This window comes from Scophthalmus maximus, chromosome 12 (genome assembly GCF_022379125.1).
Source record: "Scophthalmus maximus strain ysfricsl-2021 chromosome 12, ASM2237912v1, whole genome shotgun sequence".
NCBI classification, from domain to species: domain Eukaryota; kingdom Metazoa; phylum Chordata; class Actinopteri; order Pleuronectiformes; family Scophthalmidae; genus Scophthalmus; species Scophthalmus maximus.
The window spans coordinates 2278236-2298322 of NC_061526.1; the positions used below are offsets into that span (position 1 = coordinate 2278236).

The 20087-nt window shown below is 43.6% G+C and overlaps 2 protein-coding genes across 5 annotated transcripts in view; both read left to right on the top strand.

Moving 5' to 3' along the window:
* Positions 1-416: 416 nt before the first annotated feature.
* LOC118318350 (myozenin-2-like) lies at positions 417-8615 on the top strand. 2 transcript variants are annotated; one of them, XM_035647922.2, is made up of 6 exons: positions 417-857; positions 1733-1822; positions 2652-2818; positions 4669-4801; positions 6734-6917; positions 8052-8615. In XM_035647922.2, the coding sequence occupies exons 2-6, from the start codon at positions 1741-1743 to the stop codon at positions 8275-8277; spliced, it is 792 nt and encodes a 263-aa protein (XP_035503815.1). In that variant the 5' UTR covers positions 417-857; positions 1733-1740; the 3' UTR covers positions 8278-8615. The 2 variants fall into 2 exon arrangements, with proteins under 2 accessions (XP_035503815.1, XP_035503807.2); XM_035647914.2 differs by lacking the exon at positions 417-857 and having other exon boundaries at positions 885-1822.
* A 7415-nt stretch (positions 8616-16030) lies between these two features.
* Positions 16031-20087, top strand: part of LOC118287711 (inactive ubiquitin carboxyl-terminal hydrolase 53) — a 31764-nt gene continuing 27707 nt past the window's right edge. Inside the window, exons 1-2 of one of the 3 annotated variants that reach the window (XM_047336335.1) lie at positions 16031-16502; positions 17294-17510. The gene's annotated coding sequence lies outside the window, so the exon portion shown is untranslated. The other 2 variants (XM_035613181.2, XM_047336336.1) reach the window with 2 other exon arrangements.

Genomic DNA, 20087 nt, shown 5'->3' on the forward strand with positions numbered 1-20087 from the left:
GCAGTCATGGTGGATATAGAATAGAGCAACCATAGTGGAAGATGATAACTGCCATTGATATGAATGTGGACATAATTGTGGATTTTACAATATATATATATTTTTTTTTTACATAAGAAATGTTTTAGTTGGTATACTGTAGTTAGGTGTGCATATGTGCTGCCATGCCTATCTATTACTCTGACTATTGCAATCAGTTATGTAATAGTTCTACCTGTTTGAAGCATTTCTAATGTAAACTACGCATTTAAGGATTATTTAACTCACTTGAATTCAACTCTTTCAAATGTTTTTTTGATTCATTTTAGCTAGTTATGCATATGTTTAGCTAACGAATCCTCAGTTTCGTGCAAGTATTTATTTTAATCCCATTGTAAAAATTCTGTTTGATCAAATGAGTTGGTTCACAATCTTTCCTCATACACTGGAAACTGTAGAATTAGAACTTAACCCTGAGTACAGCGAACCCCTCATCGGGGAATCAGTGATAGCCTATAGACCATCTTGAGCTACTGTAATAACACCACAGAGATAGAGGCCGGGCAAGCGAGCAGTAGTGGCAGTGCTCTAAATTTAGTCACCCCCCTCTCCACTTGTGAACTAAATACCAATGACAACAGACAAACTCACACCCACCCACTCATTCAGTCGCTCAAGGCAGTCGGGTCAGGCTGCAGCCCCCTCTGCCCACCCTCCCCGCGACAAAGCCCCAGTGCCGGGGAGCGCCATCACCCACACGGGTTGCTCTGCCCAGTCTCACCCTCTCGCCTCTCACCTTTCTGACTTCCTACCCTGAGGCACAAAGTGAGTCTTCGCCCCCCGCCCCCCCCCGCCCCCCCGAGGGTCCTTCAGGACAGGTAAGCCATCACTTTGGGCTTCTCCACAGGTGTGCTGTCCACTTCTAATGTGACACTTGCACTTGGACTCGAGCATGATTCTCACCATCACCCTCAGTTCTTCCCCTGCACATTTTCCCGTCGGGTCCAACGGCTTGCCCTGGGACGCAGCTACAGTTCATTTCTAAATTCTTTTGGAAATGATGTTTCGCAAATCTGCTTTTTACGAAGCAACGTTTAGCTTTGCATGTTTTACGTGGGGAATATCCTGATTTTAACGACATTACTCTGGAGCTGGAAGTTGATTTATCGGAGCTAAAAGAAAACTTTGCAAACTTGCCGTTTATCCACTGGCCCGATTGACCTGTTTGGTGAAAAATAATTTGATTTTGCACTGAAAATGCCCCTGTGCTCCATCAAAAAAACACCATTTTTTAGAATGGAATAAAACAGCCTTGTTGTGCTCTGTTGACACCTTTGTGTCTAACCCATTGGCTGTGCTAGTTCATCTACACCCTGTCACATGTTTGCTGTGGCAGCAGCATGTTCTCTATCTGTGTCCTTTCAGCCCACTTGGGTAATTTCAAACGTATTGATTCCCAGACCCTGACACAGCTGGTTGCCATGTCTGAAGAGCATGTGCTTGGCGTTTAACAGCCCAAGGTTATTTAAAGGGATGTGCTAACTTTGCCCTTTTCACTGCCCCAATAAGTTCCATCTGCTTCGCTGGGTTTTTTGTGCGTGGTGTGGATGCTCGATGTTGGCCAATCGATGGCCAACATGCAGCCGCGTTTGTCTTGCTTTTTGTGTCTTGTTGTACTGTATGTTTGAACAGGGTTGTACTGATGTGCACTGTCTCCTGGGACTCTCTCTGCCTCGCCCCCTGACCCCCCCAGGGGCAGCCATGTCGCAGTTCTCCACCATGACGACCAGGGAGAGGAAAATGCAGGCGGCAGCAATCTGCAGGGAGGTTCAAGCCCAGGAAGGTACACGCATTCCTCTCCTCTTCACTTCCGTGTTTTCTCATCCCTCTGAACTCTGCGTCTCCTATTTTCGTCATTTCTTCTTGCTTCCGTTTCCTCCACTCCTTCTGCTCCTTCCACGCCTCTGCCTTCTCTTTCTGTCACACATGTCAACCTGGCGATGGATATTTACGCATTAACTAACAACTTACATGTAATTCCCAGACATAATCTTTACAGTAAACACTAGATCACCCTGTCCTACACACACACACACATATTGGACACTGCCACACTCACTGTGTAGGTACGAGTTCACCATTTGCCAGTCAAGCAGTTGCCAAACTATAAATAAGCAAATGAATACTTTTATGGGCCAAAGTAACTAATCCCTTTGTCGTTGTCCTTTGAGCACGCTATTTCAGGGCAAGGACAACTGTGTGGCTCACTTGGGGGCAGGGGGTGGGGGTCTGAAGGCTACTGACAGCTGAAAGATATTCTGGCAAATGATGTGTCACACACTCGGATATAGGCCTGTGACATATCCATGATCAGCATGCAGTAGCTAGCACGTGGCGCTAACCACAAAACAAGCGCTGGACATGAGTGGATTACGAGGGAAGATCATTTCTCATTCATCATCTTGCCAAGCATAGGCCCTTTTTTCTTTGTAGGAGCCCCAGCAGCATTTTTTCAATTCACAATATTTTCTATTTTTTTTGTTCGAAGAGATTTGAGTATAAGGAAAAAAGGGGGGGGGGATATGTCATGTCAGAAAGTCTGATCATTGTACAAGGATGCAGTGAATACACACAAGCTCTTCAGGCTTTTCCGTTTGTTTCTCTGTGTCTAGATACAGAGATGGATCTTGGGAAGAAAATGAACGTGCCTAAGGACATCATGCTGGAGGAGCTGTCTCTCGCCTCAAACCGGGGCTCCCGTCTCTTCAAAATGCGCCAGAGACGCTCTGAAAAATACACATTTGAGAGCGTCAGGAATGAAAATAACAAGCAGCTCAATGTAAGCAGAAAGGAATTGCACACGTGTGATCGGGTCACGAAATCAAGTCATTTCTGTCCAAATTGTGGTTGGAATGTCTTTGCCAAAACACTGAATCGCTGACTAAAAGTCAAATGAGAAGATCAATAGCACAAGTATTTAACTACAGGGGAAGAGTCAGGAAGGTATATGTTTGATCCATACATACAAAGTGTATAAACAACAAGTTTGTGGTTATGTACCAGCCTATTCTCTGACAGGGAGCAGTGTCTCCCTGGACTCTTGTCCTCGCTGTGTAGTAGTCCAGCACACAACCCGCCTTAAAATCACAGCTTGTCAATTTTTACACTTTCCACGTTTGTGGAAGAATTTGAAAAAAATATTTGTTGTTGTTGTTGTTTGTTTTTTCACCTTTGGACAGAATGAGGGCAATAGCTGTTTTCCTATTTCCATTTCTATCCATATTTAGTGTACAGACATCCTGATATAACTCTCAGCGGTTTAGAAAAGTCAGAGAGTGAATAATTGTGTTTCTCAAAATGTCAAGGCATTTTTTTTCCCATACATTTATAGAGTTTAAGATAAGGATACAGCCAGCTATTGAAAAACACTTTGATAAAGGGGTTGTTGTAAGCATTTCATACTGCTCGAACATGTTTTTCTCCACGCACAGTAATTCATTTTCACCACATCTTTGCTCTCCATCACATGAAAAATATTCGCACAATACCTCACATCCTGACAAAAGATATGCGGGGGAGATTAAGCACTTGAAGTGTTTATTTGACTCGTGCTACATACGTGGAATAGCAGCGGTGAAAGTCTTGCAGCTGGCCATAAACAGCTTTATTAATGTGCCTTTGTGTATGGATGGGCAGTGTGCCAACTCAGCATTTTCTTTCCGGGGCTTAGTCTGGTCTGGTTTTACATGATGCAATTTATTGTACCAAAGCTCTCAGTAAAACTGAGTCAAGTTACCAAGTATCTCTTTGTTATATTTCAATTGATTTCCAACACTAGTTATATCCTCATTCGTTTAGTTTTGTGGTGGCCTTGTGTACTTTTCATTGCCCTCTTGAAGTCCATAGATAAAATAATTATCGTGCTCCAGGGAAGTCTTTCCCCTTCAGTTTGAAGTGAATGGGACTCGCATATCTCTGGTTTGTTTATTGCTCGGGGCAACGGAGGGATTTTGTTTCAAGTTGTCAACATTTCCTGAGGAAGTCCTGCAGTAAATCATCATAAATATCTTTCAGAGGGATGAAAGCTGGATGCTTGGGCAGCAAGTACATTTCGTCCTTGGCCAGAAAACAATGTTTCTAATGCTGAGAGAAAATGGACACGCAGACAATTTCCCTGCTTGTTGTGGCTGGAATACATAAAGGAAGACAAAATCAAGGTTTACTAACTGCATGAGAGGAAGCAGTATGAAATGTGGAAGATTTGGTTACAGCAGGAATCAGCCATGCCATGGATTTACGCTTTAAGCGAGATCGCATTTTTCATTGCACTTCCATTAATCTTAAACTGTGAGATATTGATAATTATTTTTGCCAAGTGTCAAAAAATAGTAGGGTCCATTTATTATCTGTCCCGGTGATTTCAATCAGATTACAAAATCTTCCTCAGGAGAAAGCCGCCATTCAGTGTTCAAAATTCCTTTTTTAAGTGATTTAATGTCAATGCAGGTTATGAGGCACAAAATGGAAACTTCAATATATCTATCTATCTATTTAAATGAGAGCTGAGAAACTCCATCTGCTGTGGAGGTGTTCCCGAGCTCAGGAGTGAACTTTTTAACCTCAACAGATACATTATTGTGTGAAACCTTTTGTTTTGAGGTCAACTCACCTCTTCGACCTCTCTTGTAGAGCATGGCGTTTTCTCAAACCGAGAGTGGGAACCCCGCCGACAGCCACAGCGGCGAGAGCGACCAGCCACCGAAAGTGCCGTCCGACACACCAGACACAAGAATGGTGCCAGATCCCGACAGTATTGCCCCGGGTAGGTGACACTGGTGATGTGGTGTACTGGAACACCAATACTTTTCAAGGACTCGCGACTGTTGCAGCACTGATGCACTAAAGCTTAGTTGACGAACCAGATGACCTTGCTTGGACCCTGTTCAAACAACACAACGCACTAGAATCTGATCCCCACTTATCGCAACATCACTGACAATGTTTTTCCCGAATGGGTGTGTTTTAATCCATTTAGTATGATTAAAACACACAACGCAGAACTTTCAGTTTTGATTGAGGTTTTTCTTTCCTCCAAAATATAAATTACATTACATACAAAAATTCAAAATATAGTACAGCACAGCTCTGAAGAAATGGTTTTGTTCATGCGTTTTTTGAATTCTCCACACATCTTTTGATAAGAGTTCAAGTGTTTCTCACTGTGTGATTATGTCGGAAAACGTCTTCTTATGATGGCCAGGAGCAGCACATGACTTTATGTTTTTATTCTCCCTCTCTCTGCTCGTCTCAGTCTCTCTTTCTCTATCATTGGCCCACTCCTCTGTTTCACATCCACACTTCCACATTCCCTCATTCCTCTCAATTTTTTTTTTCCACAATCAACTCCGACTGTCTTTAAAAAAAATTGCCGGTGCCACTGATACCATCAGTTTTGCGCACACATCCTCCCTCGGCCCTCAGTTGTGCCCAGTTGACACAAAGCCGCTGATTGAGGGACGAGTACATCTACACACTTTTTTCTTTCCTGGAACTCAGGACCAGACACCGCACCCTTCACTGTCTGAATGAAGTCACTCCAGCTGTAACAGAAACCAGGCCAAAGTGCATTAGGTATCAAATGGTAGGAACTCTTAAAATAGCACACTCATCCACCCAGGGCTGCATCTTCTGTGTACCGGTAGCACAATATTTTTTGCAGGCTACTGATATACAGTGAAAACTTACATTCTCATCGAGCTCAAATGAGACAGAAATTGGAAGGAAAATGTGCTAACGATGCAAATAGTTTTACCTCAAAGGTGATAACAATACGTTATAAGAAATCATAGGACAATTTCTGTTAAACCTTTTTTTAAATATTCTATTGTACATGTTTTCCTACCATGTATTTAGTTCTTAGAATGTTTCAAAATGTTGCCACATTGAAATGTTTTTAAAAGCTAGATCATTTATATACAATATGTAGAACAAGCCAGCCTGCTGGCTGTGTCACTGTCCTTTCAGAGCTGTGTCGGGATCACTCTTTTGTCTCCACACATCCTACACAGAGCTGGGTGTGTGGCGGTCCCTGCCCCAAAAAAAAAAAAAATCCAATCAGGCCAAATGTCCAATCACGTGAACAATGTTCCAGGGCTCCAGAACATGTTTTACACAATGTTTTGTAATAGATTCCCCCTAAAATCTGTAAACGCCCCCGCGGGTCTGGTTGGTCTCTCCTGCTTCCTCTGCAGCGTACAACATAAACTCAGGAAGGGGGATTGTTCATTGTGAGAGGTTGGGACGTGACACCTCGTGTTATGTAATGCCTCCGCTTGCGAGCCCCCCCTGAGTGAAGCACTGGGTTTGAAGGATAGTGCTTTGGATGGGCCTCTCCCATCAACCCACACAGACTATGCAGGGAGACAAACATGCAGGCATGCACATACACAGGGACGCTGCGATTTGTTTTGCTGTAAGCGAGGAATAAAGGGCTAAAGAGAAGAAAAAAAAAATGTGGAGGGTAGTACAGTGTTGAGCACTCAGACTGATATTAAAGATTTATCTATTAATAACACACACACACACAGATATAGAGAGAGTGAGTCTGATTTCAAAGACGCTTCACTATATTTTGTGCAAACAAAAACAAAACAGATGGGGGAAAAGAATTGTTGCGTTAAAAACCAAAAGTAATATATTTGGCGCAGAAAAGCCCTCTGTTCAATCACTGCCTGTGTTGTTGTATTCCGCGCAGGGTACGGAGGTCCACTGAAAGACGTCCCTCCAGAGAAGTTCAACAGTACGGCCGTGCCAAAGTCCTACTTCTCACCCTGGGAGCAGGCCATCAGCAGGGACCCTGCCTTAGCTGGCTCTTTCATCACCTGCATGCCTGAGCCAGAGCCCCAACCGGACCTACCGGGGTACAAAAGTTTCAACAGGTAACTACCGCATGGCAGAACAGCGAGTCAGCAGTTAAAATACAGGTCTTCAAACCTGGACAACCATATGGGTCGTATGTCCGTATGCCCTCAGACGCGATCCACAGGAGAATTTTCTGCAATAGGCAGGGGGTATGCCAAAGATATGCTGTTTAAAAATGACTGTTTAAAAATACATAACTGAACGTTTTATGATGTGGCGATGCTATGATAAATGTTTGGTCAGGTTTAAAAACCTTTGTCGTCATGGTAAGGTCAACAGTAAGGCTAAAGTTTAAGAACAATTGGGGTCATGCCCAAAAAAAACAAACAACTACAATGACTCATGGTTTGAAGAGGAAAATGAACAGCAATCACCTCGACCTCAACCCCTTCGTCAGATACCTTCTTTGCGCCTGTCATAACATAAAAACCACCACTAGAAGGTGCTGTGACTTGAGCGTAATCATGTTCTGGGACGTTTACTGAAAAGACTGCTGCTGTCTTACGCAACTGCTATATGTCGCTTTGTGATAAAGCATTACTGTGGGTTGTGATAGAGAGCGTCGTAATGGGAGGACAACTTCATATAATACCACTGGCTGTGAAGTGCGACATTTTTAAGAGGCTAACACAAAAGAATATTTGTTATTGAAGGCAAGAATATGTCACTTCTCGTCAACAGTAGCCACTGTGAACACAAGTGGGAAGTACGGGGTAATGGTAAATGATTGAACAGGGATACTGACACCATAATGTCAATCATATACAGTAAAACTAAAGTTTGCCTGCATGAGTCATCATAAGCTAATTGAGACTGTATGAGCAAAACTCGTCATTGTATTGAATCGAGCAAGGCCATGTTTTATTGCCTATGACTTCAACTTTTCATTTGCAACGGAAATATTGTGCTGTTTTTGTAGTTAACATTTACGTAGTCTTGTTTTAATTTATCATGCCTGCAAGTGCTGACCGAGCAAAAGTATATATTGCACACATATTGCACACATGTATGCATCTCACTCTGAGCAGCTACATCCTCTGGTCTAATTCTTTGCTTGGCTTTAATTGGTTGCATCACTTGAAGTGACGCTGCAGTCCCTCTTATTAGCACACTGACAGCTGCCGTTAACAGTGTCGCTCTGTCACGTCCAGGGTGGCAACCCCGTTCCGTGGCTTCGGCAAGGCACCCAGATCTGCAACCATCAATCTACCCCAGGTAGATGCCCTCCCCGACTTCCCCGAGCTCCGGGGGGACGCTGCAGTAGATCGACCCTCCTTCAACAGAGCCGCACTGGGATGGGTGACGGTGGGCGGTCCAGTCCCCCTCTCTGCCGTTACCCTTGAGCATGCACTCATCCCTGAGTCAGAAGACCTTTGAACCCATAATGAAGTCACACAGAGATGCTGTCAACTTAGTCGAGGCACCCAAGGTTATGGTGGGCGGGGAGGCGTTTTCAGTCAAGAGCAGAGTCAGGGTGGGAGAAGGCGTCCTGCTGGACGTTGCTGGTTGAAGTTATCATGTATGCAGCATCCCCTGGTTTTCCATGGATGTTAGCTATTGCATTGCACTCAAAAATGAATTAAACATGTGTTAATGTACATTGGCAGCGACACTACTGGGATTAATAGAATTTGTTGTATATTAATGTGCATAAGAGTATTTAAGCTTGCAGACACGATTTTTGCACAATAAAAAGGTGTGTAATGCAACATAAATTTTTTTGTGTTTCATTTTTCATGCTCGAGAATGAATACACACTTTCAAGACACTTCTCTTTATGAATATGGATGCATATTCCACAACCCTCCCCCGGTAATAATTTCACAGTGATAGCGTGTGAACTGCACCAGAGAGGCTCACTTGAGTGAATGATGGCGCGCCCTGTGCGCTACAGTCGTATGCATAGCCGTCACTTACCGCATCGTGTGAGAGGCCAAAGATACATGTGAGCCGCAGTAACGCGCCTCAAGGTTACTCTGCCTGACAAATCAAATCCACTACACTGACATGAGCCGCTTGAATGATGGGCCTCTCACCCTTTGGCTATGCCCAGTCGAAGGAGTGGGATTGATGGGAGGGCTGCTCGCTGAGAGCTGGGTGTGCCCACCTCTTGCCTGTGTGTGTTCATTTCTACAGTACTGCAGATCCTATCTCAGAGATAATGGGCTGAAGCAAACGGACGTGACTGATTGAAAGTCAAAAGCAGGTTTTACGATAGAGCTTCAGTAAGTCTTTCATATTTTCCTCACCAGTTAAGTGTACTAGTGTGAATTAAAATGTATTATCTCCTCATTAAATGCAAATACACTAATTATTTTTTCCATAATGTGGTTCTTGCCATCAAGCTTACATTCTAGCTTGTTGCTGTTGATGCTAATTGATTTTTATGAGTTTCAAAAGAAAATGTGTTCTCCAAGTTACTGTACATATAATTGCAAGTCTATACTGTCTTTTAACTTCTGCAAACTTATAATTGCTTCTAAACCAACATTGATATTTGCAAAGCTGAGGCAGTGGTGAAGATCAATTATTTCACAGCTCAGTCTCTCTTTCTCTATCATTGGCCCACTCCTCTGTTTCACATCCATAAAAGAGCTTTTCCAGCTCTTTTACTTTGCCTTGAATGTACTCCTCCTCTTTAGTGACTGACCATTTGACAGGATTGTGCCGCAATGTTCCATAAAAGAGCATATCCACACATTTCACCAGTGATTATGGAATAAATTTGCAAGGTGTTAGTACGGTTGTTGTGAATGTACATTTTACAGCTGAAGTCGGATTCGTCAAAATATGATGAGTAGGAAGATTCACGCAGCAAAAAAAAAAAAAAAAGGACCAATGGAGGACCAATGGTCTAAGCAGACCAGTTAGGAGGAGTCAGATCCCACTGTCGGTGAAACTGTCAATCACTGTGACAGTGTCATTTGTTGGAACACATGATATTTGTTACATACTGTATGACTGAGCTCTGACATCGCAAGCAGGTTCTGAGATATGAGATACGATTGGGCATGGTCACATTTCATCAGAAGAAATATGGAATGTGGAATAATTTAATTTTACAGTAATATAGGGACTGCAATGCTAACTTTGTGATGGGCAGAATGGGTGCCCTCTCATAAAATCCTGATTTTCTTCACCTGACAAAGAGATGTATTTCATTTGGTGGTGTAAAGTTATTGATGTCCTCTCTGCCTCCAAAAATGAATTGGGAAATGCTTCTCAGATTTCCTACAGCCATGTGAGCAGGTCCGGCATCAGCATTCCTGGCCTCTGTCGGAGACCCTTTGGAATGTGCAGGCCCCGGTGCCACTCCCTTTTTCAGTCCTATTAAATTCCAGCCTCATCGGGAGAACGGTGCGCGCGCACTGCCCAGCAGCCAACGGAAGCCTGTAGCCCTGCCAAGTACCACTGTAAATATTGAGCACTGTTTATCAAGGGCAGACATGAACTCTCTTTGAACTTTGATTGTGGCCATTATCAAAATGCAGCAACGGAAATATTATTGGCAGGGACTGTACCGTAGGCTGAGGGTCGGGGAGCCAGACAATTCGATTATTAGTCTCTAACTGCAACCGGTTTCCCCCTCAGGCGTGTTTGCCTTGGCATGGGATGGCACAGTATAGGCACTACACACTGGATTATAGGCTGTTAAATCCAGAGTGTAGGGATGACATGTTGGAGCCTCAGTGAGCTCAAATACGGCGCGGTGCTTTAAGAAAGTGCCATCGGAGAGGAAGAAACGGCATTCACCTGATAGGAATCTAAGACTGGAGTGACCACTTGATATAAAACACAAACCCTGATAAGATGGGAAAGAAAGTGAGACAGACGTCAAAGTCACTCAGATTTAATCTCTGTTTTATACTCTATGACTGAGCCGAGGCCATAACTGAGCAGCTGGTCTTCACTATCTTTATCAGCATTTAACAACAGACCACTGCTGTTGTTGCACCCCACTGTCATGTTTTAAAGCGCAAGTCCCTCGGGTTTTTCCGTCTGCACACACAGCAGCAGCACTGAGTTTGCAGCATGCTGCTGACACAGACAACTGCTTAAAGGTTGTGCCACATGACCAGGCAACATCCCAGAAGGATTTCTTTAAGTATGCATGGGTCAAACGGGAAAACAAATGTGTTGTGGACTAAAAAACTGCAGAGGCACTGAGCTGCACTTTGAGGGAGACAAACAGTATGTTTCTCTGAAAGGATTTAGCATCCAGACACACATTTTTTTTTTTTCACAGATTGTAGGTGGAGTTTATGGTCAAATTCTCCGCCAGACATGTTGGAAATCTGGGATTAACCTTGCAGTATTGTGTGAAAGTGACCCCCCGACATGGAAAAAAAATCCCGAAGTCACCGCAAAGCACGGCTAATCCACTGAGCGTAAGTGTTTTAGCTCATGTCTTTCTCGTCCGATGACGTGATAGCCTTGCCCAGCCTGATGGATGTGCACAGCAGGTGGTCATCTTCACAGGGAAGTGCAAAGCTCAATGGGATATCTAAAAATATGCGTTAAAATAAAACATCCTGTGAGGGTCAGTAGGGTGGTGTTCGGTTGCGAGGGGGTTGAAGTGAAAGGTGACGGGACACACACTCCGCCGCCGAAATGAGGTTAAATGACGCAATGGGTCGAACTATGTTCCGCACCGAGGAGATTGTCAGTCCGTCGAATGTCAGCAGGTTGAGTGAGGGCTGATGCCCCGTGCACGTGCACATTCAGTGATAAACATGCTTGCTTCTGTATTTAAATTTGCAGGCATTATTTGATTTGATGGGATGAATGAATGAATGAATTGGATGAAGTAAATGCCCGAATAAATCTCTGATCTTTTGGTACAAATGAATGAAGGAAAGTGATTGTTGAGCAATGTGCACTAATGTTCATCAAGTCCAGAGAGGTGCACAGAAATTCACTACTGAAGAAGCCACTTTATGTAGGATGCACACATCTTTGGCCAGTAATTAGCCTGTTTGGACAAATGAACATTCAAGATCGTGTTCCTATTTACTTGGAAAAACCCCAGAGACCAATTAGAGCATTGTTGTCTCACGGTAGTCCAGCCTCTGACTTTCACCTCAGGGGACTCATCTATATTCCTGACTGGTCAATATATGTTAAAGCCTCTGTTTGGTTAATAGTCAGTAAAGAATTATTAACTCACAACTGCTAACACAACCATTAAATAAACAAGGAGTAAGCATTTAGACCTTCAGGTGTCACATACAATGCTCCTCTCTCGTTTTATATTACAGGAAAAGAGCAGAAAATAGCTTTAAATATCGTTAATGTGGCGATAGGGAGGACGTTTTTGATTATGTTGCCGGAGAAAGTATAATTAATGTGTCTTATCTTTGTCAATGAAGGCTATTACTTTCCCTAACACACACACACACAGTCCGGGGGCAATAGCATGCTTTTCCAGTGAGCTGCGGTTACCACGGATATGGCAAACACAGCAGTGGAATATGTCACAGTCACCACTTTGGCTGCAATCCAGAATTAATGTAACTTGGTCAGTGGCCAAAAAAATGATGCTTATGTCATCCACTTTTCTGCAGTAAAACAAGGAGCCCAGTCCTTCCCCCGGGGGCTGGAGAGTGAAATGTAAATGGATAAAAAAGTAAAATAAATGTGCACAGAAGAGTCTGTCCTTTTGGATGGAACCAATTTTCTCACCTGCTCCCATGGCGTATTATGAAACACACCCCGTGCTGGGACATCATGTTGCTAAGTCACCGTGATTGCACACATACCATTCAGTGAGGAATGTACAATGTAGACGAGATGTACCACAGAATATTTTTTCATATCTAATTAGTTATTCTTTGCCATATTTTCTACAGGCACCTTTTTTTTTAATGACTGGACTGACATGCATTTCCAAATGTGTATTGAAAAGTGATTGAAAAAAATGTCCTCACCAAGAACCACTGGCTTAATTGTTGTCTTTGGAAACCTGAGTAGCAGTTTCGGGCCCCCCCCAAAAACACAAAACACCATTACCTGATTTTAATCCCGTGTTAAATAAAGCAGGAGTTGCTTCAGGGGCGTCGCCTCCCATGGCTCTTATTGTGGCATTTGAGCGTGTCTAACCTCTTACCTAACAACTAGGCATTCACTTCTGTGTGGTTCCCTTATTAGTAGTAATTCAATATCAACACAACAAATGGAGTCCACAGAAAACACGATTTATGCTTTTGTTCAGTCATTTCCCCCTCAGACAGTAACAAAAGGGCATTGTCATTTAAGAGAGATAACTTTGATTGACAATGTCACACACAACATGCATTTTTGACAAATATCCCACATTTGTTTGTGTTTATGTGCGTGGCCAGGACAAGTTGTGTCCTCATACCACTTCATTAGAACATGCTGTTCCATTTGAATTATTTGCATTTCCCAGGACACCGCACACGTCCAAGTTTTCGTGCATGTACACAAACATTCACACAAACTAGGCCATTTATTATGACAGAGGCAGAGACAGGGGCAGATTAAGTTTACATTTTAATTAGACACTTAGATTTCGCGGCTGCTGCAACTACAGCAGATGAGACCAGCAGTGACGTTGCAACTTTATTCATTTAAATTTATATTTACTTAAAACGATATCACCGCTGTCTAATACAAAATACTTCAGTCAAGTAATGCACAGACTAAAGTTGAATAGTTTGTATAATATATATAGACTGAAAAGCTGGACAACATGACTAAAAAATAGTCCACTTCAAATGGCACAACACATTTGTAGTGTATTGGAATTAAGTTGCTCAGTGACCCAGTCCAGACCATCAATAAATCCAACTATCAGTCCAAAAAAAAAGGCCCCGGCAACCTGGTGGCTCTGTGGTGAACAAATAAGCAAAATAAATAATATGTGATGTGTCATATTAAAAGTAAATTTGATTCCTCAGTGGCTGAGTTGTTTTTTGTGATGGTGAAGTTGCAAAAGGGCCGCAAAGGCAAAGAGAGGACACAGGTTTGCCATGTAAGCTGTGTTAATCCACTGTGTTCAGCAAATCTTACGCTGTTCACTGGGGCTTCTCAAGGTGAGAAGTCAAGGCGATGTCACCAGCTGGGAAATTCACTATGTGCACCGTCTCTTTGCAGAGCTGGCACAGTCTCCCTAATTAATCTTACATTAAAATGCCCTTCACAAGAGAATCAAACTTTGGTACAATCGGTGGTTTGCTGGGTTGTTGCATTTAAGAGCATGCATAATTTAATATTACATTCAGCAAGATATCACAGACAATCTAATTGAAGAATTTCATAAACCCGCAAAGTTGAGAAGACTTAATACAAGCAGAGGGTTCAGAATGAATAAACCATGTCCAAAAACCAATGAGCCACTGTTCCGCAGAAGTCATTCAAAGTGCATGCCAGCCTGGCAGCGATGAGTCAGTGAAACGATCCAGTCATTTTTTTAAATTTTGGCTCAGTGGGGCAGCAGTGCTGACATGGCACAGATTGTCAGATTCAGCAGCTGGATTGCAAACTGTCCAGCAAAGTCAGAAAAAGAAAACTTTACATCTGTGGAATTTACCAAAGACCTGATCTGTTTGAGCTGTCTGATCTATAATTTATAGGGTATATGAGCTATTCATTGACTGCGCTTCAAAGCAAAGAGGCCTGCAGCCAGTGTCCACCATCATAATGTCTCATTGAGAGCTCAGAGCACCACGCCGATAACACAGTACTTATTTTATGAATAAAACGTCTAAAAAAGAAAACTTAACGACACGCCAGACTGCCTACAGGTTTGTTGGATTCTTTTATTTCTCACATATTACTGTGTTCAGGATGAAGTTACAAGTTGAATACTTACACCGAGGTCCTGAAACACTCAACGAATTACCTGTTACACATTACAACACTTCCACTCACTCACTGTTTTAAGAGGAAGCATTATGTGTCCCTTGAGGAAATGTGGAGGGAAATGCATTGTCTCCTCAATGGGGCCTTTAAAGTACTTCCTGAGGAAAGGCTGGACAACGCTGATACATTGTGACCCGTCAGCGCTCACTCGATCACTGCAGTTTCCTCAGCCCTAATGGGTGACTGTGCTGATTATTTTAAAATTAGAGGATTTCTCTTTTTTCTTAAACATAAAGCTTATATTGGCCTGGTCGAATTTCTTTTTGCCACACACAATTTCACAGTTGATTGTTGCCACTCAAAGTGACTTCAGAATTTGGGAATTGCGAAGAAAGACCAAACCGCCATGCTGGCTGTACGACGTTGCGTTCAGACAAAAACTGGACCCCCACAACATGCACAGATAGTTCTCATTTGTGATCAGGATAAACCCAGTCATGGCATAAGTTGAAAATGTTACTATTGTTATTGTTCTTGAAAATGAATGAAATGCTCTTTTCCCTCCTCACTATTTATCTTAAATGATATAATCATTCCAAATTATAAAAAAGTGGTCAGCCTGAATCATGGAGCATATTTGTGGCTATTTCACTGAGTAGTCTCTGGCTTCAGAGAAGGGGAGCAATTCATTTAGTTGAACACAGCTCTCATTCGCTTTCTTTATATAACAGGATCGTGCAGATGATGTTTGGCTAACTCGAGCCTGGCATCACTTTCCTGCACTCTCAGTCCTTTCGCATTCAAATTGCCCAGCACACTGTTGGGGTGCGCGTGCAATGTTCTGTACATATTTAACTCGGTTAACACCTCTACTTAATCATTGCCCATGCCATGCAGCACACTGTACTACGCAGACACTCTGTTGAGCCGGGGGGCCTGGAGCATTCTTTTTTTCCTTCTGCATCCCTGGTTGCAAAACAAACCAAAAACAAACCAAAAAACGAAGTATCACCAAAATCATTCTTCTATTTTTTTTTTCAGAAAGAATTTAACGAAATTGTTAAGTATCTGCTCGTGATGCAGTTCCTTTTTGTTTTTGTTTTGCAGGAGGGGGGGAATTGTAAAGTAACAGTACGCATTGTGGTGGGCGGCAAACTGCTAAACCCCTGCACCATAAAGCAACACTGACGAGCCTGCCAGCAGAGTTGGCACTCTGGTGCGTGTGGCCAGCGCACGAGTGTGCGCGCGCGTGTCTGTGTGTGTGCGCGCGCGCTGTACAGTAGCATGGCAGACTGCAGTGGATACAGTGTTGAAGAGGCGGGGTTTGACATCTCGGGCTCTGAAAACGTCTCTAATCCAGTATTTCAGGTGCCGGAGTCGCAGTTTTGCTGCTCACTACCGCCGCGCACCAGCGAGCCGCCGCAGGAGCGCACCGCCTCCCGACAAACCCGGAATTTATGGCAAGTGGACAGAGGCGGCTGCTGCAGGTCGAAGTGGACTTACTGAGGGGAAAAAGAAACACCACGAAAAAAAACCACCCCAGAGAGGAACAGGGAGAGAGAGAGAGATAGGGTGCGAAGTGGCAGCTGCGGCGGGACAACACTTGTGGTCGGGGTTTTCGTCGGCTCTCGCGTCTCCTGCCTGGGAGAAGTGGACTCCGTCGGCTTCGCGGTTGCTCCCTCCCCCGAAACTCAACACAGAAGAAGAAAACAAAAAAACCAAAAACTCCTCCAACTCTACAACTCAACTGTGCGCACGTTCTGTCGTTCCCCTCCGAGGTGAGTGTCGCGTTTTTTTTTAATTTGACGTGTCTGAAAATGTTGACGCGAGCGGGTCCTCAAACTTCCCACCTCCCCCAAACCCCCCACCAGCGGACCACGGGGGCGGAAGTGCCGCTGGAACCTGGAGCGCAGGTGAGTCTGAAAGCAGGTAGGCCCGTGGTAGCGTTAGCTGCTGCTCGGTTAAAGTTAAGAAAATGTGGCGGGGCGGGGGGGCGAGTTTTAATAAAACGCCTGTTGGGACACTCTGCTGCGACGGTTCGTGTCTTCTTCTCACTTGACGTCGGCGTTTTATTTTGAAAGTCGCCCTCGTCTCTCTCGTCCGCGAAACGTTCACATGTGGAGCCGTAAGCTCCCGGAGACGCGAAGCCCCCTGAAGTGTCGAGCTCCTCTCGTGTCTCGTGGCTTCTGTTTCACCACGCCAACCGTCCCATTGGTCTGTCTGGCGGGATATACACATTCTGTTACTTTTTCGTACACTTTATTTTATTTTTTTTTTAAAAATGTTTTTCTCCCTATCGTGTGAAAAACATCATTTCTCAAACTGTGCCAAGTGGACCACCGAGGCTCCTGCCGCGCTTGGCGGTGGACTCCGAGGTCTGCTGTTTACGTAATTATTTCACACCCTTGTTGTTTTTCTTTTTTTTCCCTCATGATTATTTTTACTAAGTTTATAGGAGCTCATTCAAAACTCATTGGCAGCCCCCCCCCTTCCGCCTCCATCCAGTGCACCCTGTGAACTGGTTTCTCCCACTTTAATTCATTCCAGTGATGAGACACCCCCCTCTCAGTCCCATAAGCACAGTGATGGCGACGCAGTGAGATCACCAGCCCGGTAAACGTCGTGCACACTCATCCCTCACTGTGTGCTCCAGGCTGTGGAACATTTTCCTTCAGGACCGAGAGATGATGAGGTCAACACGGAGGCATGCCGGAGAACCAGTTGTCTGGCAGCACGCTTTGCGTCACCTCTCTGTTTGCAAGCATTTGTCGAGGAGCGCACTCGGAGTAAGTGTGGTTTTTGTTAAGGCCTTGCTCGATTATGGTAATTGAGTTTGCTTTGACCCGATTGAAGGGGTTTGCAATTTTGAGTAACAGAAAAAGGGTGTGTGTGTGGGGGGGGGGGGGGGGAGATGAAGGTTTGTGGTGATCATTGTCATCATCATCATCATCATCAAGACTTGATATTTATTGGAAAGCTACAAGGACGTAAAGGAAGCAATCTTGATGGTTGGAGAGGAGGATGTTATATTCCAGTATGGGATCCTGGAACATGTGCTCTTGTTCTCCCATTTTAGGGAGAACAAGAGCACATAGGTCACATAGGTCACATAGGTGACTGATTGTGGTGGAGGTGGCCTGCACAGCAGCACAGAGTCGAATGTGGTGAGCGTGTGCTGGAGAGCGGCGAGCCCTTTGAGCAGGAAGCCCACACAGGAAACGGCCGCCGCATTGATGCCCGACAGGCTTAACCCACGTCTGCAGTCTGTAGGGAATTTTAACAGGCGAGTATCACTGTTCATTTCTAGGCTTCTTTTTGCGCGCAGGGTCACATTTGTGTGTGTGTGTGTGTGTGTGTGTGTGTGTGTGTGTGTGTGTGTGTGTGTGTGTGTGTGTGTGTGTGTGTGTGTGTGTGTGTGTGTGTGTGTGTGTGTGTGTGTGTGTGTGTGTGTGTGTGTGTGTGTGTGTGTGTGTGTGTGTGTGTGTGTGTGTGTGTGTGTGTGTGTGTCCTGTCCCAACTCTTAATCGGGATAAACTTGGGGAAAGCCAGGTCACTGAATTACAGAAAATCGAAAATGTAGTTACGACAGTGGAGTTAAAGTGTTTGTCCTGTTGTTCACTATATTGAAAACCCATGAAGTTGAATCACTCAACAGTGGGAGGCCGTGAGACTTATTCTTGAAGAAATGTGACATCATTACTACATTTATTGTGCGAGTCAGACTTCTTAGGAAGTTTGCACAACTGCACCCCGAAATAGAAAGCCTTTTTTAAAAACTTAATTCAAGACGTGAAAAAAGTCTGACTGTATGCCCGTGAATGGTTCTCACTTCACTGGTTAGTAACTCGGCACTGGAGAAAAATTCAGACACGTGCACCTGTAACAGTAGTGCAGCCCTTGAAACGCAATTTCTGAGCAAAGACGCAATACAATCTTTTTCTTTGTTCAGCAATTTTCTATTCCATTTTTTTTATTATATAAGGATCCTTTCAGCCTTTTCCCCAAACCTGAGCAGAGCATCACCCAAGCAATTTTCCGAGGTTGCTCATGGATCAGAAACCATCTGAATAAGTTGCTCATAGGAATTTGTTTATGGTAAAAGTTTGTCTCAAACTCCCTCTAAAACTCTAGCAACAGTTTACATATTTATATTGGGAGGGAGACATATGAGGTAATATGTGTTTTACTAAAAAACAACAACCTGTGGCCTACTTAACTGTAGGCATGAAGGAAGTGGAAATACATTTTTTTATAACTGTCATAGTATGACACAGTATGACTCAATGTAGGTCTGAAGTTTTTTGTCCCAAGTTAAATTTAATTGTTAACATTTCTTGTTTTTGTATATAAGCCGATGTGTAATACACAGCAACAAAAAAAACCCAAATATTTCTAAAAATAGGGAAAAAAACATTACGTTTCTCACAATGCAATACTTCTCATTGGGTTTGGATTCCCAAGGACAGCATTTATATACAGTGAGTCAGAAGCCCTCTTTTTACACAGCCTGTTCCAATTGAAAATGTTGCAATTTTATTTCGCCTTGCCGTTCCGTACAAATGGTACGAACACAGAATCGATGGACACTGTTGTTCCAGCTGTAAGCCTTCGGTGGAGGTATTCACAGAGCCCATTTGAGGATGCTGTTTGTGTTACACGTTATGCCTCCGGTTCTGGAACGCAGGCATTTTAATGTAGAATCTCACACTGGGGTGGCAATACGCCAGCTTTGTTTGGTACTGTGTTGACAAGCAAAGCCAGTATGATGAGGGGTCTCTCCTTGCTGGCAGTATAGTAAACTTTCTGTGTAAAAGCGACTAGAGTTGAGAAGTAATGGGAGGTAACACTCTCCTGTCATGCAGGTGGAATAATACACAATCTTGATGGAAAGATGTATTAAAATGTATCGAGAAAAAAGTCAGAGTACTCCTCAACTTTACTCAGGAAATCTTAGAACTTGTTGAGAGGCAGAAAGTTGTGATTTTATCAAGAAAGCGGTGGGTTCAAAATGTATGTCAGTGATTTGTATGAACCATGAGCAATTGCATGTGTTTAGGTTGAACTATGTTATTGAAGAAATTGTCGACTTTGGGTTTTAGGAAGTGAACATTTTCAGCTAAATCCCTCTGACAAAGGCCTCTTTTATATGCATCCAGTGCTCCCTCCGTCTTCGTACTGTTCCCACGATGTGTTTCTAATTTTACATCTCATACACACCGAATTAGCGTGACTCAATTTCCCACAGATTGATTCATCAGCCGCTCTTGGCATTACCATTATAAACGAGATCGATTGAATCATTCTTAATGAGGCTATCCATCAACAGATCACTAATAGATAAATTATATAGCATCAGGCTCGCC